At 43.0% G+C, this 27052-nt stretch overlaps 1 protein-coding gene across 3 annotated transcripts; it reads right to left on the bottom strand.

Moving 5' to 3' along the window:
* On the bottom strand, window positions 1-27052 carry Crebl2 (cAMP responsive element binding protein like 2). Of its 3 annotated transcripts, none has more exons than XM_027429877.2 (6): window positions 26812-27052; window positions 23898-24032; window positions 10347-10544; window positions 7696-7840; window positions 6629-6665; window positions 1-2941 (listed from the first exon to the last, which is right to left on the bottom strand). In XM_027429877.2, exons 2-5 carry the CDS (start codon window positions 23937-23939, stop codon window positions 6652-6654), a joined length of 399 nt encoding a protein of 132 aa, XP_027285678.1. In that variant the 5' UTR covers window positions 23940-24032; window positions 26812-27052; the 3' UTR covers window positions 1-2941; window positions 6629-6651. The 3 variants fall into 3 exon arrangements, with proteins under 3 accessions (XP_027285678.1, XP_027285677.1, XP_027285679.1); XM_027429876.2 differs by having other exon boundaries at window positions 23898-24047; XM_027429878.2 differs by lacking the exon at window positions 23898-24032 and having other exon boundaries at window positions 26812-27051.

Here is a 27052-nt window from a genome sequence, read left to right on the forward strand (position 1 = left end):
TGATTTTGGTGAATATACTTTATTTTTCATAAAAAATATAATTGTACAATGCTCTTCTGAGAAAAAAACATCCTTCATTGCCCCCAAATACCATGTGGTTTAATTATCTCTCATCTTTAAAAAACAAAATATGTATTTTAAAATTTGTAACAACATGCAGCTGATTTCTGTGAAATATATTTCTTTTTGTTAATTTTACTTGCCTTTAACTAAAAGTGAAGCCCAGTATAAAACTGTATATTTTTTTATAACCAGCCAAAGCAAGCCCATCGCAGTTCAAAGATAGTAAATTCTAGATGGTGGTGCTGAGCACTGTCCACAAGGCAAACAGTGACAGGGATGGCTGCTATAAGGTTCTGATTCAGGTGTCACAGAAACATTTTAGGTAAGATAGAAAACAAATGAAGAACTTCAGCTACAGCCTAAAAGCTGACCAGACCAGATCAATTCCATATTGCACCAGTTACTCTGATATGGGGGAGGTGGGTTCTAAAATGATAGAGGTGGATTGGTGTGAATTCACAAATACATTTTCTCCTTAATTTTTGAGATAAAAAGAAAAAGGAGACAAGCTCTGTTGACGGAGGCACATAGCCTCTTTCTGCCCTGGACGAAGGCCTTGGGCTCTGTCCTCTCAGCCTGCTATCCTCTGGGGAGGAAGTGCAGTTGCCTGCAGTGCCATGGGATGGAGAGGCCCTAGCTGTTGGAGTCAGGACCAGTGACTAGATGGCAGGCTTCTGAGGAAGAAGGGTAGCACAGTTCCCAGAGCAATCAACACGTCCCCCTCAAACACTAAGGCCATTCTCTTGGTTTGATTACTACAGAACACTAAAGCGATATAGGCACATGAATCAACTCGAAGCATATTCTACTTGCACTCCAAGTCCATCTCCTCTGCTCGGGGATGACCCTGCATCACAATTAGAGCCTGAGGATCATCAAGCACAGGGCAGACATTCCACTGAGGAGCCACATTCATCCTGGAATGTTTGCTTTGAAAACAACTTTCCTAGAGAATTGAAAGGTACTGAACAAAGCAACATAAAGTCACGGGCTGTTCTGCAAAGTAGAATGACTGAGTAGACCAGCTGGCAGAAACACCCCCAGGACAGTCTCAACACTATATTTGAAAACACTTAAATTCTGAAGGGTCTGAATACCAACTATCCTTTGTCTACATTTATGGTCCTAAGAAGACATTAAATACCCTTAAATGCCCATTTTCTTAAACACAGAGAACCCCAGCAAGCTGGGCTAGTGGTCTGTTGGTGGTCACACACACCTAACATGGGATCTAAGTTTGAAGCTCGAGATCAGGGATCTTGAGCTAAGGGGAGGCATCTGTTTAAATGCCTGCCAAAAGATCCGTCTCCTGTTCCATCTCACAGACAACCTGCCAGGCATATATGAACCATGGCTTGCAAGCTGCACATGCCTCAGAATAGCTAGGAATGTGTCCCAGCACAAAACTGTAAACTCACTTATAACTTTCAGTTCTCAGGCTTCAAGTCACAATGTCAAAAGGTTGGACATGCCTGAAGACTATGACACCTCCTCGCCCACTGCCAGTCCGTAGCAAACACTTCTTCTTTGGAAGCCAAGTTCCTGCCTCATCAGAGTGAGGAACAATTGTAATTTAGCAGCAACAGGGAACACAATATCTGACTGAACTAGTGAGAGTGAAGAAGTAGAGATTCCTCATCTCTCAGTGCATCCTACTATGAGCTCTGCCCCTCAAATATCACTCCCTAGCATGCAAATGCAGCTGGGATGGAGCCCATACAGAGCCACCTGCCACTCCACATGCCTGCCAGGCCCCAAGCTGCAGTGTAAGGTACAGCTCAGGGTGCCCCACCACAGTGGAGGCACAGGCCAAAGTGGGTGTAAGCACACAGTGGGCTTCTTTCTGGCTCAGAACACATTCACAAGGACACTCATGTCAAGGAAGAAATGGAGTATTCTGCTAACCGCAACAGCCATTAGCGTTGCCAGCAGGGTGCCTGTGCTCTGACAGGCAGGAAGGCAGATACTCAGTCTCAGCAGCTAGTTTCATTCTATGTTCTTAAAAAAAAAAAAAAAATCCATGCCTTAGTTGAGTGCACAAGTAAACGTGTGTGAACACTCGCTCCTGTCTACCCCATGTATATGTAGACATACAACAGAAACACATGTGCGCACACATACTGCAGGTTAAGATAATGAATGCTACTGAAGGTTACCTTTCACCTAAAAATAAAACATGGCTAATTCTCCAAGCATGGATTTGGCCCTAGCCAACTTTCATAAACACAGTCTGAGGAAACAGCAAAAAGAGGCTGTCAGGGGCTTTCTTGTTGGGTTTCTTTTGTACATTCTTTAAAACAGGCATATCATTATGGATTATAAAAATAGAAATGTATATATCTGTTAATATATACTCACAGCTTATGCTGGAATGGCTCACAGACAATCAAACATTACTCAAGTAAATATAAAGGAGTAACATTGGGTCCATAAAGGCTGAGAACCACAGGAAACAAACAGCCTATTTGGTTTCTTTTTGCAGGGTGATTAAAAACATGAAGAGAAGTGACAACTAAACACACAAACAAATACACGAATTACATAGGAAAAATATAAATTAACCAAAAAAGCCATACGGCTAAGGTGCAAACATGCGCTTCTCATCCACTTTCCTCTATTCCTGTGGTTTCAGGCATCATAACTTGTTGACCAACATGGAGAACAATACAGAGCAGGTCTGAATGTTGGCAAATCTTCTAAGTGTTGAAAATTAAAGCAAAGGCCTTCGTGATGTATGATCACACATTTTGGTAGAAACTTCGGATTTACAGAGATGCCTACTGAGCAGTAAGCGGTAGGTGGAGCCAAGAAGCAAAGTCCTGGCCATCTGTCCTCCACAGTCATTAGACCACTAACTGCAATTTATATGCTCTTCACCCTGGACAGAAAACAAATATACCAACATGAGAATGTTTTTAGTCATGAGGTTTGATTACTCAGTTTTAAATTCATTATTTTTTTCATTGAAAAACAGAAGGAACATTGCCAAACTCTTTTTACAAGGCTACAGTTACCTTGATACCAAAACCCACAAAGACACAACTGAGATAGAGAATTATAGACCAATCTCACTAATGAACATTGGTGCAAAAATACTGGTAAACTGAATCCAAGAACACATCAGAAAAATCATCCACCATGACCAAGTAGGCTTCATCCCAGAGATGCAGGGATGTTTCAACATACAAAAATCCATCGATATACTCCACCATATAAACAAACTGGAAGAAAAAAAAACACATGGTGATCTCATTAGATGCTGAAAAAGCCTTCAACAAATTCAACAGCCCTTCATGATAAAGGTCTTGGGAACAGTTGGCATACAAGGAACATACCTAAACATAACAAAGCAATATACACTAAACCAATAGCCAACATCAAACTAAATGGAGAGAAATTCAGAACGATCCCACTAAAATCAGGAACAAGACAAGGCTGTCCACTTTCTCCATATCTATTCAATATAGTACTCAAAGTTCTAGATAGAGCAATAAGAGAACAAAAGATCAAAGGGATATAAATTGGAAAGGAAGAAGTCAAACTTTCACTATTTGCTGATGATATGAGTCACATAAGTGACTCCAAAAATTCTACCATGGAACTACTAGAACTGATAGACACATTCAGTAATGTAGCAAGATACAAGATTAACTAAAAAAAAATCAATAGTCCTCCTATATACAGATGATAAACAGGCTAAGAAAGAAATCAGAGAAACATCTTTTACAATAGCCACAAATAACATAAAATATCTTGGGATAACTCTATCCAAACAAGTGAAAGAGCTGTATGACAAGAACTTTAAGTCTTTGAGGAAAGAAACCAAAGACGACATCAGAAAATGAAAAGATCTCCCATGCTCTTGGATAGGCAGATTAACACAGTAAAAACAGCAATCTTACCAAAAACAATCTACAGATTCAATGTAATATCCATCAAAATCCCAACAAAATTATTCCTTGACCTTGAAAGGACAATGTTCAACTTCATATGGAAAAACAAAAAACACAGGATAGCCAAAACAACTCTGAACAATAGGGGGACTTCTGGTGGGAGTAAGTACAGACACTTTGGAAATCAGTATGGTGGTTCCTCAGAAAATGGGGAATCAATCTACACCAAGACCCTGCAATACCACTTTTGGGCATATACTGAAAGGATGCGCATTCATGCCACAAGGACACTTGCTCAACTATGTTCATAGCAGCATTATTTGTAATAGCCAGAACCTGGAAACAACCTAGATGCCCCTGATGGGGGATGTCCTTCTGTATATATGTTTCTCTTATTGGTTGATGAATAAAACACTGTTTGGCCAATATCCAATAGAGGAAGGAAGATAGGCGGGGCTAGGAGACAAGGAGGATGTTGAGGAGAGAGGCAGAGAAGTGCCATGAGAGATGCCATATAGAGACCAGGAAGATAGGATGTGCCAGGTGTTCTCTGGTAAGATAAGGCCATGTAGAAATACACAGATTAGTAGTTATGGGTTAATAATTAAGAGAGAACTAGCCAGTAAGAAGCCCTAGCCATCAGCCAACAACTTTATAATTAATAACAGTGTCCAGGTGCTTATTTGGGGCTGAGAAAAGGAGGTGGGACCTGGTAGGACAAGAAAATTCCAGCAACATACTCCTTAACTGAAGAATGGGTAAGGAAAATGTGGTACATTTACACAATGGAATATTACTCAGTGGTTAAAAAAAATGACATCTTGAGATTTGCAGACATATGGGTAGATCTAGAAAAAGCCATCCTGAGTGAGGTAACCCAGACTCAGACAAATATATTATGTACTCACTCATAAGTAGATATTAAACATATAGCAAAGGATAACCAGCCTACAGGACACAACTCCAGAGAACCTAGGTAACCAAGAGGACCCTAAGAAAGGCATACATGGATCCGCCTAGGAAAGGGAAAAAGACAAGATCTCCTGAGTAAATTGGGAATGTGGGGGTAGGGGGAAGAGTGGGAAGGGAGAGGGGAGGAGGGAAGGGAAGTGGGGAAAAATGTACAACTCAATAAAAAAATAAAAAGAAAGGCTGGCTAGAAACAAGCCAAGCTAAGGCCAGGCATTCATAAGAAAGAATAAGCCTTTGTGTGTGATGTATTTGGGAGCTGGGTGGTGTCCCCCAAAAGAGTAAAGAGTTCAATCAATCAACAACAAGGAGAACAGATTCCACAAATGGTCCTCTGAGCTCCACACATGCTCTGTGCACATACACACCTCATCACACACACACACAGTCCCAAACACAATGAGTTACACCATGCTCACCAGGAGGGCTATAGTTTAACAAACAAACAAACAGCTTGGACACTGGACATGGTGGCTGGTAGCACAGACCTGTAACCTTGTCACCTGGGAGGGGAGGCAGAGACAGAAGTACTGCAGGAAGTTCAAGGCCAGCCAGCATAGTAAACATGAGTTCTAGACATCTAAGGTTACAAGATAACAAGACTCCTATCTTTAAAAAACTAAAATAAAGCCATAATCCTAGTACTCAGGAGGCAGAGGAAGGCAAATTTGGGTTAGAGGATAGCCTGGTCTACAGAGTGAGTTTCAGGACATCCAGGGCTAGAAAGAGAAACCCTGTCTTGAAAAACGAATAAATAAGTAAATAAATTAAAATAAAACAAAATCCAAAATAGGGCTGCCGCAGTGGCACATGCCTGTAACTCTGGCAACCAGGGAGGCCAAGGCAGAAGTATTAGTTGAGCCCTAGAATTCAGTGCTAGGCAACATAGTGAGATCTCATCTCTCACAAAATAAAATAAAAGCTAGGAAATAACAAGAATTGATGGGATGTAGAAAAAGCACTGTTAGTGGAAATTGAACATACTTTGGCCACCAAAGAAAATAGTTTGGCAGTTCTTAAAAGAGTTAAAGAGAATTCCTTATGGCCCAAAGTTTGACCCCAGGGATACAAGCAGAAAAGCTGAGCAGGCTGTGGTGGCATATGCCTGTAGTCCCAGTGCTTGGGAGGTGAAGGCAGCAGGATCAGCATTCAGGTTCTCCTCAGTTACACAGTGAGCTGAAGCACCCCCTCCCCCAGTCAAGCCCATACATGATACTTGTGTAAAGATGTTCATAGCAGCCATGTTGACAGTATCCCAGAAGCCAGCAGGTAGAAACAAATGTCTATCAATGGACAGATGGACAAACAACCGTGCACTTATAAAATAATGGGCCATAAGAAAGAATGAAGTTCTGATACATGGCATAACATCAATCAACTATGAAAAGACCAGGCTAGGTTAATGAAGTCAGATGCAGAAGATAATAATGATCCCATTTATACAAAATATCTACAATGGATTAATCTATTAGGACCTCAGGTCCATGGTTGCAAAGGGCTGTTTAATGGTCCAGGGTTCTCTTTAGGGTAATCACATATTTGTGGTTAGAGATGACAGTTGTATAACACTGCAAATATACTAAATACCTCTGCATTGTCATTTTAAAATGGCAGATTTTTTGGAAGTTATTCATTTCATGTCACATGAATTTCACTTCAACAAAAACTAAAACAACCTTGGTCTGGGCAAGTAGAGAACTTACCTAGCATTTCTGAAGCTATGAATTCAATTCCCCAGCACTGCAAAAGAAGAGACACATCCTCAGTTACAATTTACTGTAGCAAGAGCCTGGGTTTGTGAGAGCAGCCTCTAAAACTACACTTGAGAGGCCCAGGGCCTCACCCAGCTACTCTGCTGCTTCTCCTCTCATTTCCTGTTTTGGTTTTTGTCCTGGGAATGAATGCTGGGCCTAGAGCAATGGTTCCCAACCTATGGGTCAAGACTCCTTTAACAAACCTTTATCTCCAAATATATCTACATTACAATTAGTCTTTATTTCTGAGTTTTTGTTTTGTTTTGTTTCAAGACAGGGTTTCTCTGTGAAGGCCTGGCTGTCCTGAACTCCCTCTGTAAACCAGGCTGGCTGGCCTGTGCTTCCCAAGTATGGGATTAAAGGCATGTGCCACCATCACCTGGCTAACAATTCATAACAGTAGCAAAATTACTGTTCTGAAGTAGCAATGGAAAATAATTTTATGATAGGGATCACCATAACATGAGGAACTGTATTAGAGTCACAACATTAGGAAAGTTCAGAACCACCGGCCTAGAGCATGCTAGCTCTTAACACATAGCCTGTTGCTAAACTGCAGCCACCTAAGAATACAGCTCTTTAGCACTATTATTGGAGTAAATGTCTAAGTTAAATGTTAAAATACCTCATAACTGTGAGTAAATGCACAAGTAAAAGAAAGTGGCATTAACAACACTCTGAGGGCCACTTTAAATTATGGACTATCTACCACATACTCATCAGCTAGCTGGGTTATTCATTTTGCCTTTTGACATAGGGTCTTTCTATGAAGCCCATGCTGGCCTCCAACCTGAAGTTTCTGTAAGTGATGGCAGAGCAGGTGTATACCACCACACCCAGCCTTCAGCTGGCCTTCACTGCAGTGTTTAGGATCTTCCACCACAACACTTGCTGATTAGCATATTTAAAATGACATTAGTGCTCCACTTTATTTCAAGTCACACTGCTTGGTGGCTGATACACACTCTACCTTGGGATGCTTGCTTAATAGGAATGTTCCTGTAGACGGTACTCACACGAATTGGTGTTAGCATCTGTCTTCCCAGCTTTGGGATGCCTGCTTGAGTTCTGCTGAGACTTGTTCTGCTCCTCTCCAGTGAGTAGGGCCCTTATTTCAGAAGGTATTTTCCCTTGGTCCATTGCCATGCACCATTGCTTGTACTGAAATATTTAATACAGTTAAGTAAAATGCTAAGCCAGAGTTGGGATAGCATGTGTGGAAATCTTAGACATAGGAGATCCCCCGAGGGCTTGGCTGTAGGTCACTGCTAGGGTACTTGCTAAGCATGCAAGAGGCCTTGGGTTTGATATCCAGTACTAAGTGAGGGGAGACTCTCTGTAGTAAATATTCACCAAACAACTACCTGTGGTAGCTGTATACACTACTATTACATGTATGAGAACACACACACATCCTACCACAGTGTACACTATAGACTTTGGGGTATACAAAGATTCTGGCCTCAGGCAACTTATACTGCATAAGCCAAAATAATAATATCACATATAACAGACAAAATTCAGTATAAAAATCAATATCAATGTGTTACAAGAAATAAACAGAACAGCACCCATCTGGAGCATCTTAATGCCCTTATTGCTTCTTTGCTTTTGTGTATGGTAAGGCGTGTGCATGCGTGTGTGCATGAGACTCTCACTGCACACGAGTTCGGGTAGAGACTAGCAGTCCATGTTGGTGCCTTCTGAATCACTCCCCACTTATTTTTTGAGACAAGGTCTCTCCCTGACCTGGGAGCTCACTGATTGGCTAGACTGCTGGCCAGACAGCCCCAGGGACCCTCCATCTCCCCTGCCTCCAGCACTGGGATGTCAAGTGTGTGCCATTGTCCCTGCTATGTGAATTCTGGGGACTGGACTGAGGTCTTCATGCTTGCATAGCAAGTGATTCACCCAGTCATCTTCTCAGTGCTCCTTAAGAATTTTATTATTATTATTATTATTATTATTATTGTGTGTATGAGCTCACATGGCACAGCATTTATGTGGAGGTCAGAAGACAATGCTGTGAGCTAGTTCTCATCTCTCACCCTTATGTGGATTGAGGTTCACAGTGCTCAGGACAACAGACTTCTGTGTTAAGCGCTTTACTCAATGAGCCATCTTAGCCTCTCCCTATTTCTAAACTCTTTAGGCTGGTGTCAATTGCATGTGTAGAAGTTCTATAAGACAGCCTTGGTGGCTGCACGGGCATCAATGTCCTGTAACATCAAAGAACAGGGCTTCTGTGCTGAGGCATGGCCATGGAGAGAGGGGCTAAGTCTTGCTTCTCAGTAGTGTGAGAAAAGTCACAGGAGTTGCTAGGTGTGTTAATCTTGTCTATTTATTGTCAAATAAAACTAAAAAGCATTTTATTCAGGAAAAAAAGACAGCCTTGGGTGTCAGTCCTTCTCTTCCACCTTGAGATAGGGGTCATTTGTCATTTCCTGGTGCACATGCCAGCCTCGCTGGCCCCCGAGCATCTGGGGGGTGTTTCTGTCCTCCATCTTGCCAAGGAGCACTGGGGTTATGGATGTGACTATCCTGAGGATCTGCTCTTAGGTACTTTGCTCACTTAGTCATCTCCTCAGCCCTGTGGATTTTATTTTTAGACAGACTCAGAATTCAGAGGCTGGCCTTGAACTCCTGATCCTCCTGTCTCTATCCCCCAAGTGCTGGAACTGCAGGCACGCACCACATGCCCAACTTCCTTCCTTTTTGAAAAGCAGCTTTGCAACAGTCATGGTGGTACCCTCTCCTCTCTCACCTGTTACCTCATCCCTGAGTTCATAGTTAAAGAGTTTTCTCTATTCTTGCGTTTCTACAATCTCCATAAACTCTGAATGCAAAGTGAATAAAAACATGTGAACACAAATGGCAGCCTCCCATGCATAATCGTGGATTGCTGTGTGGCTTTTCCCACTTAGCGCCCTTCTGCACATACATGCACTGTGATTTTGGGGGCACAGGCCCTTGGTACCTTGCCTCAGCCTTCTAAGTGCTTCTCCAAGCTTGACTGCATTGTGCTCCCCCCACCTGTCACAAGTAGTCTCATATATGAATGCAGTGTGACTTATATCTAAACAATTTGCTATTGCACTTTTTTCCTTATTTGAGGATGGGTTAAGACAAGGTTTCATGTAGCTCAGACTGGTCTCCAACTCATTATGTAGCTAAAAATGACCTTGAATTTCTGATCCTCCATCCCCTGAGTGCTGAGATACCAAGCCTGTGTCATCACACCCCATTTCATGCAGTGCTGGCATCAAACTCAGAGCCTCATGCATGCTAAATAAGCACTCTACCAACTAAGCAACATCCCCATCCTTTTAACTTTCACCACACTTTCTGCACACTAGAAGAGGGCACTGGATCCCATCATAGATGGTTGGGAGCCACCATGTGGTTGCTGGGAATTGTATTCAGGTCCTCTGGAAGAACAGCCAGTGCCCTTAACCACAGAGCCATCTCTCTCCAGCCCCCATTTTTCTATCATAAACAATATCTTAATGTTCTTAATGTCCACAAGCACTGTATTAAAAAGTGCCTATGTGCCTACAATGTGGAAAAAGATTAACATGCTTTCCAATGTTTGCCAATTAGACAGTACAGACTGATGTAACTCCTGTTTTACTGTACACTCATGTTGGTCCCGTTGCTGAGACTTTACCATTTCCAGTTCCTCTCGGAGTGCACAAATAGCTCTTTCCCGGCTGGACACCAACTCCTCCAAGTACTGGTATCTCAGTTTTTTCCTGGCCCGGCATTCTCTTGCACTCTGTCGGCTCCGCTCAAGTTTTGCTTTCAAGTCAATTTTGGCTGGCTTCCGCCCTCGTTTACCAGGCTTCTTCACTTTGCCCCCAACCACCTTCAGCAAGAGAGAGGAGACATCATTTTTTTCCTTTTAGTTTTCTTTATGAAAAAGCAACTATGGCTGCCTATTAGCAAAGAGAATGTTCATAAATAATAAGGAAGTGAAGCCTACAGAGCCAAGAAAGCATAATCCTATCTCATAATCTTTCTGGGTCCTCACTTTTTTCATACTTTTTGTATCATGAATGTGAGATCAGGTATAATGCAAGCTTTTATTAGTTCTTCAATAATAATAAAATTTAAATAGTTTAACAATAAATACTGTAAGCCATATGAAGTTGGATATTTTTACAGTTTTTATGTTTTTAAATTATGTGTGTGTGTAGGTTTGTGCACATGAGAGCAGTGACGCATGGACACCAGAAGAGGGCATTGGATCCCAACAAGAGGAGCTCTGTGGCCTTTCTCGCACAGATGCTAGGATCTGAACTCATTGCCATGAAAGAGCGGTACCTGCTCTTAACCACTGAGCCATCTCAGCAATGCTTACTGCTTCGAGAAGACTACAGCAAAATAAGTAAAAACGTTCAAAATCTGAGGCTGGAGAGATGGCTTAGAGGTTAAGAGCACTTGCTGCTCTTGTGGAGGACTCAGGTTGGATTCCCAGCATCCACATGGTTTGCTCACAACCATCTGTAACTCCAATTTCAAGGGCTCTGACACCCTCTTCTGGCCTCCTCTGTCACCAAGCATGCATGTGGTACACAGACATACATGCAGGTAAAACACATACACAGAAAATAACAAAATAATTAAAAAATAAGAATAAGTTTATCATGACATCTTTTAAAGTGGTCTGTGTATTGGTGTTTTGCCTGCATACCTTGTATAGCACATGTGTGCCTGGTGTCTGCTGAGGTCAGAAAACGGTACTGGATCTCTTGGAGCTGGAGTTACAGGCAGTTGTGTGCTGCCTGCCATGTGGTACTAGGAATCAAACCCGGGTCATCTGTAAGAACAAGTGGTTTTAACCACAGAGCCGGCTTTCCAGCTCAGTTTATCATGACTTCAATGTAAGAAAGTTAACAAAAGAGGACTTCTTTTGCTGGGTATGTATGATTATGAACAGGTTTTTATCTCGTGTTCATTTTCAAGATTTTTTTTTTCTTTTTCTTTTCTTTCTCTCTCTCTCTCTCTCTCTTTTTTTTTTTTTTTTTTTTTTTTTTTTGAGGATGGTTGCTGGGAGTTTATTCTTTGCTTGGTGCAAGGCAGAGCTATGGGTTCAGGAAAGCTCAGTACTGTGAGAGAAGAAGGGGCTCTCTCCAGTTCCTGCTGGTGCCCTTGCCTTGTAGCAGCCTGCCTAGTTTACAGGGTGGGGTGGGTGAATGGGGCCCTGGCCTAGCACCACTGACGCCTTGGTTGCCTGGTGGTTCTGCCATGTCAGGATGGGGCCTGGCCAGATAACTGGCTGCTCCTTCATGGTTTCAGGAACCAGGCACAGGTGATCCCGATTCTGAAGGACTGGGGTAGGGGGTGGGGACCATGCTGAGTGCTCAGGAAACTCTAACACTGGCCTTGGGGAGACACCAGTGGAGGGGCAAGGTGTCCCCAGGGCACTAATCATTTCTACAGGAGCTGTTGCTGGATGAGGAGACCAGGCATCGCAGATGCTGGCCACGGATAACCAGGAGCAAGCCCCTGGAAGGGATGGCTGCCATGCTTTGGAGCCTGCAGGCTGGGGATATCACAGGTTTGCAGGGGTTAGCGTGTGCTACTGAATGACCTGTGCATGCATACTTACGCACTCTCTAGTCTCAAGATGTTTAGCTTTACAATGAGATAAAATATATAAACCTACATTAAATCGAATGTAGACATAACCCTACATTAAATCGCATGTAGACATAAGCTCATATGCATCTTAAGTGGCTTAGCTATAAGCTTCCTCTTCAAATTTATTGAGTCCATAGGAAGAATCAGAAAGACCCTGAAATTTTCAGAAGTCCTTCCCTCCTGCCTTTAGAAGTCAGTAATCATTGCCCCAGACTACCTCAGGTTTCTGTTTGTTCCCACTGGTGTCACAGACTTGCACTCCAGATCTGCATTCACTAACTGCTTAGGTGCAATTATTAGGAGGCTGCCAGAGAAATTTAAACTTCTTCACTGTTTAGCTCTGAAACCAAGTCACAGTCCAGCAATGCCACCCTTCATACCTTTCTTGGGGGGAAGTCCTGTTTGGATACAGTTTTTACAAGCTTCACTACTTCAGAGCTCTTTAAATTTCTCCACTATTTGACTGTCCATCTCTTTGTCTGACAAGACTAAATGATGCCCCATTTCCCCTGAAAACCACCTCAGAGAAAAGCTGGCACTGGAGCTCAGTGACAGAGTGGGGGCTCAGTGATAGAATCCAACATTGTATAAAGCCCTAGGTTCGATTCTCACCACCACCCATACAATCACTCTCAAGAATGCACATTCATACTCTCATGTACAGAATGCTGTTAAGGCAATTCTAAAAGCAAAGGTATAAAATGAAACATCAGCAGTTAATCACTGCAATAAATGTAAAACCTGCAAGGCAATAAAACGAAAGGGCAGTGCTCATTTGTTTATCTGAGATCATTAACAGTGTCACATACAAACAATGTCAGGCACACTATAAAAACAGACCACTGAATATAATGGTTACATTTTTTTAAAAAACTAAGGCCAGTGTTTGTGGCACCCACCTTTAACCCCTGAATACTAGGGGAAGAAGTAGGTGAACCTTTGTGAACTTCAGGGCTACATAGCGACCTTGACTCAAAACAAACTAAAAACTAACCAACCAACCAAAACAAATCACAAACAAACAAACAAAAAACCAAACCGTATTTATTTGCTTATTGGTTCTGGAGCTCCAACCCAAAGCCTTAGCCCTAAAAACCAAAACAAACACCCTCCATACTTTAAAAACAAACGGCGCTTTTACACCGTTATCAAATTACACTTCTCTGCTTCTAGAGTCTTATAGCATAGCTTTGAAAGGAGACAGGCTACTTAATAGCTGTAGGGAAATAGTGCCATTCCCACTACCATTTTAGAAGGTAGCTATGGACTGGAGTGATGGTTCAGTGGTTAAGAGCATTGGCTATTCTTCTAGGATCAGGGTTCAATTCGCAGCACACACACACATGGAGGCTTATAACCAGCTGTAACTCTAGTCCCTGGGGAATCCAATGCCCTCTTCTGGCTGATATGGGCACTGCATACACTGGATGCACATACTTACATGCATGCAAAACACAAATATTTAAAAATTTTAAAAGCCAGCTACTCTAATACTTACCTCTGGTAAGTTTCAACTTGTCAAAAATTGGCCTTTGAAAGCTTTTCTGGTCTGTACCCTCATGTTTATATTCCAGTATAACCAGAAATCTTTCCAGAGCAGAATATTTGTTAGTAATTGCAGAATGGCCTCAGTGACCTCAGCATTATGTTTATATTTCATAAACTATACAAGTTAAAAGCAGTATTTTGAAACCATCCTTCATTCAATTTGTGATTGCTACAGTTTTTAGAAAGCAATATGGAGGGCTAGGTTTGACAAAGCATTAGAGGTACAGAACTTTCCCAATATGCATATGCAATACATGGTAGATACATGGTAGAACATGCTGTGTCCAGGAGGCTGAGGCAGGAGGATGGCTTTGAGTTCATGATCGACCTCAGCTACAAAATGTGGCCCTGTCTCAAAAGATATACACAGACAGACAGACAGACAGACAGACAGACAGACACACACACACACACACACACACACACACACACACACACACACACACACACGGAGAGGAGGAACATAGCATATGCCTATAATCTCAGCACTCAGGTAACTAAGCAAGAAGCTCAGGAGTTTGAGGGCAGCCTGGGCTTACTTCATAGTGAGACCTTATCTCCAAATGTATGAATGACACAGAGTAAAGATGCTAGTTCCATAAACTTGATGGTCTGAGTTCAATTCCATGGCAGAATAGGAGAAAATCCACTCCTAAAAAGTTGGCTTCTGAACTTCATATGCATGTCATGTCACAAGTGTCACAAGTCTTTTCTCATATACACACAAAAATTCCTTTAAAAAAGGCAATCTATGTTACAGTGTAGGCTAGTCAGCAATCACACCGTGCTATATCCACTCCTTCACCCACTGCTGTTCTAGCTAATTCAGGGATGGCTGCCTTTGAGAACAGCCGTCTGTGGCTGCAAGACAACAGAGTGTACAGCAGTCTTCTTTGAGTTCTGAATTATATCTAGCACAGTCAATACACAAATCATATCTATTTCACTTTCATAGCAAAATATGCAATTGTTGTAGTTCATTTATTTTTTTTGTGTGTGGGGGCATTTTACTTGCATGTATATCTGTGCAGCACTTATGTGCCCAATGCCTGTGAAGATTAGAAGAAGGTGGTGGGTCCCTTTGGAATTAGAGTTAGAAGCAGGTGTATGAAACCTGAGTCCTCTGGAGGAGCAGCCAGTGCTCTTAACTGCTGAGCCATCTCTCCAACCCCAGCCCAGGTATTCCTTTCTTAAAGTTGAAAGGCACAGTGAATTAACAGGGAGACTCTGTACTTTTCGTTATCAATACAATTAGATTTAATGTCATATAACCACTACTTCTCTAGCGTAACTGCTTCTGCACTGGGCCAAAGTGTCTGCTTTTTGTAGCAGCCACGGTATAGTACTTAAGTATACCAGTGTACAGTGTACACTGTACCAGTGTACAGCAGCCTCTGGCTGCTGTGGGCACCTGCACACACACGTGTACACCCCTACACAGACACACATGTACACACCCCACCCCTACACAGACACACATGTGCACACCCCACCCCTACACAGACACACATGTGCACACTCCTACACAGACACACATGTGCACACCCCTACACACACATACATGCACAAAATTTTAAAAATAATATTTTAAAAAAAGGATTGGCTTTGTTTCTTTCTCTTTCTGGCTAGTTAGGATGACTATATGGACCAAACTAGCCTCATATCTGAAGTGATCCTCCTGTCTTTGCTTCCTGAGTGCTAGGATTTACAGACCCATGTCTGTTAACTATCTGTTTATAACATTTTCTCTTAGCCAATTGTGGTGGAACACATCTTTATCCCAGCACTTGGGAGGCAATGGCAGGTAGATTTCTGAGTTCCAGGCCAGTCTGGTCTACAGAGTGAGTTTCAAGACAGGGCTACACAGAGAAACCATGTCACAGAAGACAAAACATTTTTTTCTCTTTTAAGTTAAGCTAAAATTAAAATGTCATGAATATTAGAAACTAAATACCTGGGACAATATCATAATTCTGAGTACATGGTAATGCACATTTAGTGTGATAAAAATATCTCTTAATAATAAGAGAAGACTGGGAAATTTAAAAAAAACTATTTTGAGAAAACAGACTATATTGTGATTATAAGGGAATTAAAAAAAAACTTTAAGATGAATGAGAATGAGAAACAGAATACCAAATCTTATGTAATGTAATGAAAGTGGTGCTCGGAGGACATTCCACATCAACAAACTTTCCATTTTCAGAAGTTAGAGAAAGAGCAGAAAATCAGAGTCAAAGCAAAGGCAGATGGTAAAAACATGTATAGGGGAGCCCTAAGCAAGGCAGCAAAGCAGGCTCAAGACCAGAGTGCTTGTGGTATACCTCTAACAAGTAGTCTCAATTAGTTCTAAAAAATCCAGAGAAAAGCCAGTTTCAGGTGACTTCACCAGTAAATTATACCAACATTTAAATAGTGAACACTTGGGCTGGGAAGAGTGGCCTATGTGTATAACCTGAGCACTTATTCAGTATAGTTCAAGGTCAGAGTTCAAGGCCATTCTGGGCTACATGAGACCCTGCCCCAAACACAAAACCAAAGAATTAACACTAACCCTTCACAAACTCTCTCAAGGAATCTAATAGGAAAAAACACTTCCCAATTCCAATGAGGCTAACACTAGAAGGAGCCAGGGATGGTAATCCTAGGTTGCAGGAAGCTGAGGCAGGGGGATCACATGTTCAAGGCCAGGCTGAGTTATATAGAAAGACTCTGTCTCTGAATGCAGTTCAGCTGGTGGAGCACTTAGCTAGCATAAAGCTTGGGCTCAACTCCCAGCACCACATAAACTAAATGTGCTAACACATGCCTGTAATCCCAGCACTTGGGAGGTAGGGGCAGGAGGATCAGAAGTTCAAGATCATCCTTATCTACATATGGAGTATTAGGTCAGCCTGGGCTACATAAGACTCCATCTCACAAAAATCGTGAAGGGGAACTGGAAAGATAACTCAAAGGTTAAGGGTGCTTGCTGCACAATCACTAGTATCAAAGTTCAGATCCCGGCACCCAGGGATTAGCAAGGCATTTAGTATAGGCCAGTAAGCCCCAGCTCTAAGGAAGGCAGGAGCAGGAAAATCACCGGGGCTCACCAGCTGTTAGCCTGGCTGAGAAAATATGAATCCCAGGTTCAGAAGGAACCCTAACCCTGAGTCAAAGGACTAGATGGAGAGGGACAGAAGAGGATGTTAACAAGCAACAAAACAGAAAACAAACAAAACTTGTAATAGTGAATTCAGTGACATAAAAAGAGGACTCTACCCCTTGACCAAGAGGGATTTACCCTAGGAATAAAGAACAGTTTAATATCTGGAGATCTTTTATAAAACACTGTGTCAACATGGAGGAAAGGTGTCAGAACAGTGTTCAAGGGTATCCTGGGCTACGTGAGACACAATGTCAAATAGACAACCCTTCCCCTCCCCCCCAAAATGGCCAGGCAGTGGTGACACAGGCCTTTAATCCCAGCACTTGAGAGGCAGAGACAGGTGGATTTCTGAGTTCGAGGCCAGCCTGGTCTACAGAGCGAGTTCCAGGAATGGCTCCAAAGCTACAGAGAAACTGTCTCAAAAAAACAAACAAAATCCTACATAGATACTCAAGTGTTCTTCAAGATTCAATTTTCATTTTAATTATACTTATTCACTTCCTTTATATAAAGTACAAACACAGCCTTATCTAAAATGATGTAAAGTTACAAACTTTTTATAGTATAGACTATACAATAAAAGCACACACACACAGTACCTTTGTAGACAGAGAAGCTTTCTCAGTCGAGGGACCCTTCCTCACTGATTCTTTGGCTGGAGAAGTGATGAAACTGAGCTGAGCACAACCTAAGTGACAGGGAGAGCTTCAGTAACCCCGATTACCACCAGCTCTTGTGACACTGATGACTAGGAAAGCAAGACCTGGCACAAAGGGCATCTGAGCCTAGAGGAGCAGAACTTCTCTTCATCCACGGGGTGATCTGCACCACATGGGAGGCAGTGGCAGCTTTCTGAAGGGCTGAATTGCCAAGGGGTGGCTAAGACCAAGGAGGCAGACAGCAGTGGCACTGATCCCCTTGGCCATGAGTCTGTCTTCCATTTGTGTGTTTCAGCATCTCTTCAGCTTCACCTGGGTTCTCAAATTCCACATATGTGTAGCCTTTGGAAAGATGAGGATGCACCCTTTCTACAGGCACATCAATCAGTTTCATTTTCCCACAGATGGAATACATCTCTGTGGCGTGAGCCTTGGTCACATTCCTGTTGAGCCTCCCAGAGTGCACTTTGGGGTTTAGGAAGGGCTCCGCCTTGTCCTCTTTCAGGTGGTTTGGATTCAGGGTAGGAATGCTTGCCATGTGCAGGCGAGCACTAAGGAGGTCTATGAGCCAGCAGAGTAGCTGTGGGTCATACTGGAGCTTCCTGAGCCCCTGCAGCTGGATGCTGAGCTGGACAGAGACGGGGTGCTGCTGCTTGCACCCGAAGCACTGAGCCTCTTCAGTCTTATCCGTGCACCTCCTCTTCGCTTGATGTCTTAGTAGCCCCTCCAGATTTACAGCCATCGCTGGAGCAGTCCTTGGGTTTGGTAGGAGCCCTAGTGCTGGGCTTTTTATTTCTTTTGACTCCTTGAAAGCTCTTCTTTATTCCTGATAAATCCATGATATCTCCTTCTGAAGTGTTCAACGCAGCCGCACAGCCTCACTGACCTGAACTCCCATGTCTAACTCAAGTCTCAGAAGAGATCCCTAATCGATTGCAATTAGGCCAAAGACAGCACTCTCCTGCCACCTCCTCACGCTCCTCTCAGACACTGGTGTGCAACTCTATTGTTTTTAAGTGCCAGGCCTTTACATGATAAAACTATATAGCAAATGCAGGGGAACTTTCTCAGTCTGATAAAGATCATCTACAAAACACCCACAGTTGGTGAGGAAAGACCGAAAGCTTTTTGCTGAAGATTAGAAGTGAGACAAGGATCATGTCTTCTCTCACCACTCTTAGTCAACAGGAAAGAAAAAGAAACAGAAGGCAATTCCGATAGAGAATGAAAAAGCCTAATTGTCTGTCTGTTGATAACACAATCTTGTACGTTGAGAATCCATAAGAATCCCCACAAAACATTATTAGAGCAAATGAATGAGTTCAGCAAGGTTGCAGGATACAAGATCTACATAACAAGAGCCATTGTGTTTCTATTCACTATCAAGGAAAATCTGAAAATGAAAATAAGATAGAGCACAGTGGCTCTTCTAGAGGGCCCAGGTTTGATTCCTAGAGCCCACATGGCAGCCCTTAACATGTGAGCCACTCTAGTTCCAGGGGATAAAGCCTCCTCTTCTGGTCTCTTCAGGCATTGCATGTACATGGTGTACAGCTACACATGTGGGCAGACACCCATACACATAAAATAAATAAATCTAAAAAAAGGCAAACAAGCAATTTGATGGGCAAGCAACTCTATTACTGCCATACCCACTGCTCTCTGCAGTGTGGTAAAGCAGCAACCCACTTCTTTATTTTTATCATTTTTTTCTTTTTTTTCTGTCAGGTCCTTTGTATCTCTTTGTACATTAGGCCATGAATTCATATGGAACGGGCTCAGCAGCTCAGGCTCTTTCCCATTAATCCTCAAAGTGTGCTTCTCTGGGTGAAACAGGCTGGCGCTTCAGCTGAACCCAGGTGCCCTTCTCCTTGGCTTCCTTTTCCTTCTGATCACTTTGTCACCCACTTCAGGAAGCTGTCTCTGCCCTTAGAATGCTTCATGTTCTCGGTCTGCACATTAATTCTCTTGGCAAGAGTCTTGCCCTTAACTTGCTTGTTTATATTGAAGCCCACACATGCTGGGTGACATTGCAGACTCTTCCGGTTTTGCTTTGCTTACACTTATGTTGCCTTCCGTTTTGAACTGTGCCCATCCCTTTATATCTACAATGTCACCCTTCTTGTAGATTCACATGTATGTGGCCAAAGGAATAACTGCATGTTTCCTAAAAGGCTAGTGAATATCTATCAAGTGCCCCTCCTCTATCCCTTTATGCTTGTCATTTTGGTGAGTTACTGGAAGATAGCTGCTTCAGTCAAAAGGAAAGCCTGTTCCCCCACACACATTTATTTATCCATTTCTTTACATGTATGGATGTGCATGTACCACAACACATCTGTGAAGATGGGAAGACAACTTGTAGGAGTTGGTTCTTTCCACCATGAAAGTTCTGGAAATTGGTCTTAGTCAGACTTGATGGCAGGTGCTTTTACCCACTGGGACACCTTATCAGCCCACAATTTGTTTTAAAAATAAAATAAAATAAAAATAAAACCCCAGATATATCAATGAAAAACAATTAGGAATCTTAAAATACTCACATTCATGGTCAACTAATTTTCAAAATGTACAGGTAGGTAGCACACCAGTTTAGCACAGGTATATGTTTTGAAAGTGTAAAGCCTTGGGTTTAATATCTAGCTCCCTAACCCCAAATATACCAAAATAATTAATTTATTAATTATTATTATTATTATTATTATTATTATTATTATTATTGTTATTTATTGTTGTTGTTTTGAGACAGAGTCTCATTATACAATGCTTGTTGGTCTGGAACTTCAGAGTTCCAGGAGTCCACGCTGGCCTCAAACTCAAAGATCTTCCTGCTTCTGCCTCTTGACTGCTGGGACTAAACACATGCACCACCATACCCAGCTGACACCAAAACAGTTAAAGGGAAAAGTACAGTTATACTAATAGAGTTCTAGGATAGCTGGGTAGACACACGAAAAAGAATTGTGTTGGCCTTCTAACCCATCTTGCTGGCCAGTGCATTGAAGAACTCTCCAAAGTCAATAATGAAAAGACAACCCAATTAAAAGGGTGGTAACCTCATTCAGAGCATCATGGGATAGGACGGGACACTGGTTAACACTGACGAGGTAATGCTGACTGACTGTCAGCAACTGGAGTCCATACTTGAGTTCACGATTCTGTGCATGTCTGTTCTGACAAAGGCACAGGACCACTGCCAGACAATGCCGTGTCACACAGAGCAGTGGCCTTTGTGCCCCACCTACTCCTCTCTCTGAAGCCATGGGACCACTGATCTCCTCTCTCCACAGTTCTGCCTTTTCCAGACTGTCACACAGAAGTACCTAGCATGCAGCCTTTTCAAATTGACTTCTCTTGTTTAGTAATTCATATTTAAGGCTCCTGGAGCCTTAAACGACTCCATGGAACCTTTCATAGCATTGTATGTTTCTCTTTGTTACTGAGTAATACTGCATTGTATGGATGCTTTAGTTCGTTCATAAGACAGAAATACAATGGAATTAGTAGCGATTGTCATGTAACACTGTGAACATACTAAAAAGTAAACTACTCGATTTGTATATGAAGTGAATTTATGATACATGAATTACCTTTCAATAAAGCTGTGATTAAAATGAAAGCAACAACATTGGGGCGGACTACAAGGCCTGACCAGTCAGGGGTCTGAGTTCAATCCTTGGCACCCATATGAAGGAAGGAGAGGACTTTCCACAAGTTGTCCTTTGACCTCAATCAGTGTATAGTGGCATGTGCACACCCCTCTTCTACACTAATGCAGTAACTTTTTAAAGCAAAGTGAACAGTAGAAAGTGAAGAAACAAGAGAGGGCACGAAGCTGGGATAGTGCACTTGTCTGTTGTCATCCCAGCACGTAGGAGGTGGAAGTAGAAGGATCAGGAGTTTAAGGTCATCCTCAGCTACACAGGGAAGAAAAAAAGGCACATGGGATGAGAACACTGCTTAGCAGAGCAACTGTTTAGCATGCACAAAGTTTTCATCCCCATTACAGGATGTATAGACAAAGAAATGTATGAGAACAAATGCTATGGCCAGGAGAACCCTACGTGTTCTAATTAGGAGATTTAAAATCCAAGAATTGCCAAGTGTGGTGGTACATGCCTTTAATCCCAGCACTCCGGAGCCAGAGGCAGGAGGAACTCAGTGAGTTCTATGCCAGCTTTGTCTACAAAGGGAGTTCCAGGACAGCCAAGGCTGTGACAAAGAGAAACCCTGTCTTGGGGGGGGATGGGAGGAGAACAACCAAAAAAACCCTAAGTAAATAAATAAGTAAATAGTTAAATAAATAAATAAATAAATAAATAAGCCAGGAATTAAGATCCAGCGAGGGAGACAGAAAGAAAGCAGTCTGCAAGGCCTGAAGCTGTTAAAGATAGCTCAGGCTTCAGGGGACAGCTCTGACTTCTGCAAATGCCAGACTGTGAGTGTAGTTGTGTGTTCTGTAGGAACTTCCCAGCCTTTTCAAAGTAAGAAACCCTTATCCTATTCCAAAGACTCTTAGAGTATTTTACCTCCAGTCTTTTGGGGAAAGAGGATGATTTTTTTTTTCTTGGCTAAACCAGGTTGTTCATGAGAAAGCACTGTTTGTCGACTGAGACTTGAGTGAGGAGTCCCCCGCCCCCCCCATGACGCCACACCCTTCACATGGACGCCTCTATCCTCTTCCTTTTCAGGGAAAGAGGAGAAATCCAATCCTTTTAAAAAAAACTCCAACTTGCATATTTTTATGCCAAATTTGTTTCTGTGCCATAAGTTTTTGTTTCTTCTGGAATATCTTCTGTGCAGCCTCCTCTTCTGGCTTTGGAATAACTTGTTCATGTTCAGTGAGAATCACCTCAGTGAGCTGGGAGCTCATTCATGGGTTAATGACACATGTTGGGTGCTTTGTGTTCAGTGGCTAGAGAATCTCTATCCAAACCCTTGAGTTCAGCATTGCTCTCTGTCCTTTTAACCATGTGCAGTAAAAATTCAGCCCTCTCTGGGGCCACTGACCCTGTGTGCATTCTTGTGTTTAGCCTGGGCATAATTACCAGCTAGCTCTACTATTATACTGCTTCTTTAAAGTGACATCTTTCAGATACTTGGTGGCTTTTCAGATATGCAAATCTTTAATAACCTGGGCAGTTCTACAGGTTATCTTAAAGTAAATGTGAAAAACTTGAACCTTTAAAAATTTTTGCTTTAATTATTTTTTCTGAGTATGAATGTTTTTCCTACATGTAAGTCTGTGTGCCACATGAGTGCCTGATGCCCTCAGAGGCTTGGAGGCCAGGAGAGGCACCTGCCACTCTGGGACTAGAGCTACAGATGGTTATAAGTCATCCTTTGGATGTTAGAAACTGAACCCAGGTGCTCCAGCTGGGCAGTCAGTGCTCTTAACCGATTGAACTATCTTTCCTGTAAGGTTTCTGGGTCAAGAGAACAGTGAACCATTTTACAGATCACCTCAGGTGGCTTACAGGAAGAGGCAGAAATTTACTTCTATGCTCAATATCCACTTTGACCAAATACTGCTAAACTCTCATTTTGTCATCCTTTATGCATTTATTTACATTCAAATGCTCTAGTGGTTTTTGGTTGGTTGGTTGCTTTTTGAGATTGCCCAGGCTGACCTAAATTCACTGTGTATCCCAGAATAGCCTTGAACTCACAGCATTCCTTCTGCCTCAGCTTCCCAGTGCTAGAATCACATCTCTGACTATAATGCTTATTTTTAAGGCAACTCGTTAAAGATTAGTAGTTAAGAGAAGTGGTGTCACAGCCTCAACCAAGAGAGAAAAGGGGCCTTACTTCACCTTTCCCTTGGAAACACACAGCACCTGCTGGCTAAAGGAGACAGCTGTGTCCTAGCCACTGCCCTTCTCCACCTTCAAGAAATGGCAGAAGAGTGTCTCTCTCTGGAGCTCTGAGGGACTTCCCTCACTGTGTGGCTTAGGACTTTTTTTTTTTTTTTAAATGAGAGTTTCAGAGAGCAAGAGAATGTAACCACATCTTCCTGTTGCTAACCTTTCTGCCAGTTTCTCCTATCAGGACAAAGAAGAAAATGCAGGCATCTCTAACTCCCACACCCCGATTTCCACCTCAGGTCTACCCCGGGGCCACACACAGCTATTCTCTTTGACCCTGGAGCTAAGTAGTACTGTACAGTTAACACTATGTAGACCTTAGCAATGCCTGCCTGGGTTCAATGGTCTATACTTACTGTGTGTGCTTCTCTGCCATCCATTTCTTCCACAGTGGACATGGTTTGTCGTCTGCCCTATCACTCTGCTGAAACTGCTCTTGATGAGTGTTGGACTGGGCAATACTCTGTAGAGATCTTTAGCCAGTCTTCAGACTGGCAAGAACACATCTGTTTTAGAATATTTCAGCTTATTCATTCAGTAAACATAAAAGTCAAAAATAAAACAAGAACATCTGTGATTTAAAATAAGGTATCTCTATTTTCTTTCAAGTGTGCAGGTCAAAAGAGGCTTTCAAAAAACAAAAACAAAACAAAACCCAAAAACCTTCCTAGTGGAAGATGCACTGGAGGCCTTGGAAAGTGCCCTTTGTCACACAATGTACAGAGCTCAAGTTCATTTTATGTCCCATCATGCTGCTTTTGTCCTGTCTGGGGCATAGTTAGGGGTACTATCTAGTGTAAGTAAAAACATGGCTACAAATGCCACTTAGGAATGACTAAAACAAGGATTTCAGAACCCACAGATGTGTTTTCTTGGTAATATGATAAGTTTGTGCTTGCTGAGTACTGACTTTGAGAGTCAGTACTAACCACTTTTAGGTGTATCATCTCAAACCCTGCCTGAGCAAGTCTCCACGGAAGGACTGGCCTCATTTAAAACACTAGGTAGCTCAGAGAGCTTCAGCCACCTGGCTAGTTTTTCCTTCCTATCTAACCTAATAGGACTCTAGGAAATCAGTATTTGAGTCTATTGCTCAGCACTTTCCCAAGCCCCCCTTCCTAGGTGTTCAATCCAGCAGCTAGATTCTAGCTTATGATCTATTTTTTTTTTTCCTAGCTGCAACAGTATGTCTGTGCTGGCTGGTGAACACACCTGGGGCATATTAGTTAATGAAGCCTGAGTACATCTCAGTGCCACTGTTTCAAACAATCACCATTACCTAGCATTTTAAATTAAATTGCCCCTAACCCCACTACCATGTGCTAGTTTAAAAATAGCCTCTATGGAGCTGGGGATGTAACTTAGTTGGTAGAGTGCTGGCCTAGCATGCACAAAGCCCCAGGTTCAATCTCCAGCACCACAGACACCCAGGTGTGGTAGCACAAGCCTGCAGTCCCAGCACGGGAGAGGTGGAGGGAGGAGGATCAAAACTTCAAGGTTGTTCTTCACCTCACAGAAAACTGGGAAGCCAACCTCGGCTACAAGACTCTTTTTCTAAAAAGAAACACTCCTCTCAAGAACAAACAAACGAAAAATTGTATGTGATTTTTTTGGTAAGTAAAGTAATTAAAAATTGTGTGTACTTTTGTTTGAAATTATCAGAGACCTTAAAAAAGCTGTTAATACTTCAAAGGTCTGGAAAAAATACAACTGGAAATTACATCCCGTGAAAACTCCAGTTGAGAAAGATGAATATTACATTCCTTCAGCATCCTTGAGATTATTTTTCTGGGAAAGATAATGGATATAGTTTACAGACTTCATTTCAGAATCAACACTGAAAGATCAAGGTAGCAAAGACTGGAAAAATATTTTCTGGAAAACTTTCAGAACTCTCCCTTTCTATTTTGAAAATACCACTTCCTGTCAGAGGAGGGGTTTGTTATTTCATAAGCCATTGGTTCTTCTAGGTGTGTCCAGGAGGCAGATTACAGTACTGGGCTCTCCCTTCTATCACTCTTCTTAGAGCCTTCCACAATAAAAGGGAAACGCCAATAAAGAATAAAACAACCAGCCAGAGGATATGTGAAACAAAAAAAAATTAAGACCAACTGAATTTTGTTCTTATACGGAGGGAAAAAATGAGGGGGAGTGGTCCTAGAGGAAAAGCTCTCCCAAGGAATATAACAGACTATGAATCATTAGACTTTGAAAAGCATAGGGAAGAAAGCTTTAAATACTGACAAAATGTATGCCAGGCATGAGATTCCCACTGGACATCCCAGCCTTTGGCAGGTGGAAGAGGCAGGAGGATCAACCGAAGACCACCATCCTCTGTTACTGACAGAGCTTGAGGCTAGCCCGGGCTACACAAGACCTGGCTCCACAAAGACAAATTTAAAAGTTTGACTCCTTAAAATAAAAAGGCTCAACTCCCAGACATCATAAAACATTAATAAGGAACTCTCTGACCACTCCTATCTTCATGAAATGGGAAGCAAGAGTAATAGGAGAAGATAGGACCACAAATCTATTAATTAACCCGTAACGAGCACTGTTTTATAATCACAAACGCGCGCTAGAGATTAAAACACAGCTGGAGATGAAACACTAAGCTGGATATTTAAAAGGGGGAGTGGGGGATGCTGTTTTTCTTAAAGAAGGTTTCTAGAGGTTAGATTACAGGCTCTGGACAGAGACAGCAACAGGAGCTAAGCTCGGGTTCTAACCAACCACAGGGAAATAGCTCGGGAGGGGCTGGGGGAGGGGGCTGAACTGATGCTATGAATGGGGCATTGAGTGAGCGAGGCTGACGGAAGGAGGGAAAGCCACCGAGGGTGATTATGTGGAGTTCAGGATGCACGAATTAATTCCTCCCAACTGGAAACCGCTGGGAGGGGGCAAGATAGGGCAAAAAGAAAAAGGAAAAGAAAAAGAAAAACACAGCACGGTAGTTTCTTCACTTATTTCGGTCAGGGCTTGCTCTCCTTGGAACCCCCCAGCAAGCACGGTTACCCCGGGGGTGGAAAGTCTGCAAGGGCGACGGCCCTCGCTAGAAAGAGGACTGCAGCCCGGTGCGCGCCCGAGTCCTGGCGGGGTGCCGGGGGCCCGGGGTGCCGGGGGCCCGAGGCGCACTGGTGTCTACGGCAGGTGTTTCCAGAGTGCTCCGTGGACTTGTCAACTGAGCCCGGGCGGGCGGCGGGGCTACGTGTGCGCGGCGACAAGCGGCGGCGGCGGCGGCGGGGCGGCGGCGGCCAGCGCGGGGCTTACCTTGCTGTCATCCATCTCCGCAGACAGGCCGGCCCGGCCCGGCCCGGCGCCCTCCCGGCCCTCCCCGCCTCAGCCGGCCAGGCCCGGCCCCCGCCCTGGGGAAGAAGGGGATATGGCTCTGGCTGCCTCCTCCTCCGCCTAACAGTTCCCTGAAGCCACGGTCACGGGGACCCGGACCAGTTCAGGAATGGCAGAGCGGACCCTGGAGGCTGCCCCAGGCGCCTCCCCGCTCGGCCACCGC

The sequence above is a fragment of the Cricetulus griseus genome, chromosome 8 (genome assembly GCF_003668045.3).
Source record: "Cricetulus griseus strain 17A/GY chromosome 8, alternate assembly CriGri-PICRH-1.0, whole genome shotgun sequence".
NCBI lineage: Eukaryota > Metazoa > Chordata > Mammalia > Rodentia > Cricetidae > Cricetulus > Cricetulus griseus.

Excerpts from the sequence above, each read along its gene's own strand:
- Crebl2 (XM_027429877.2), bottom strand. The coding sequence starts at position 23,939 with ATGTCCACTGTGGAAGAAATGGATGGCAGAGAAGCACACACA. Across the intron at positions 10,545-23,897 it reads ATGGCAGAGAAGCACACACA|GTGGTTGGGGGCAAAGTGAA; the intron begins GTAAGTATAGAC and ends CTCTTGCTGAAG. Across the intron at positions 7,841-10,346 it reads TCCGAGAGGAACTGGAAATG|TACAAGCAATGGTGCATGGC; the intron begins GTAAAGTCTCAG and ends TAAATATTTCAG.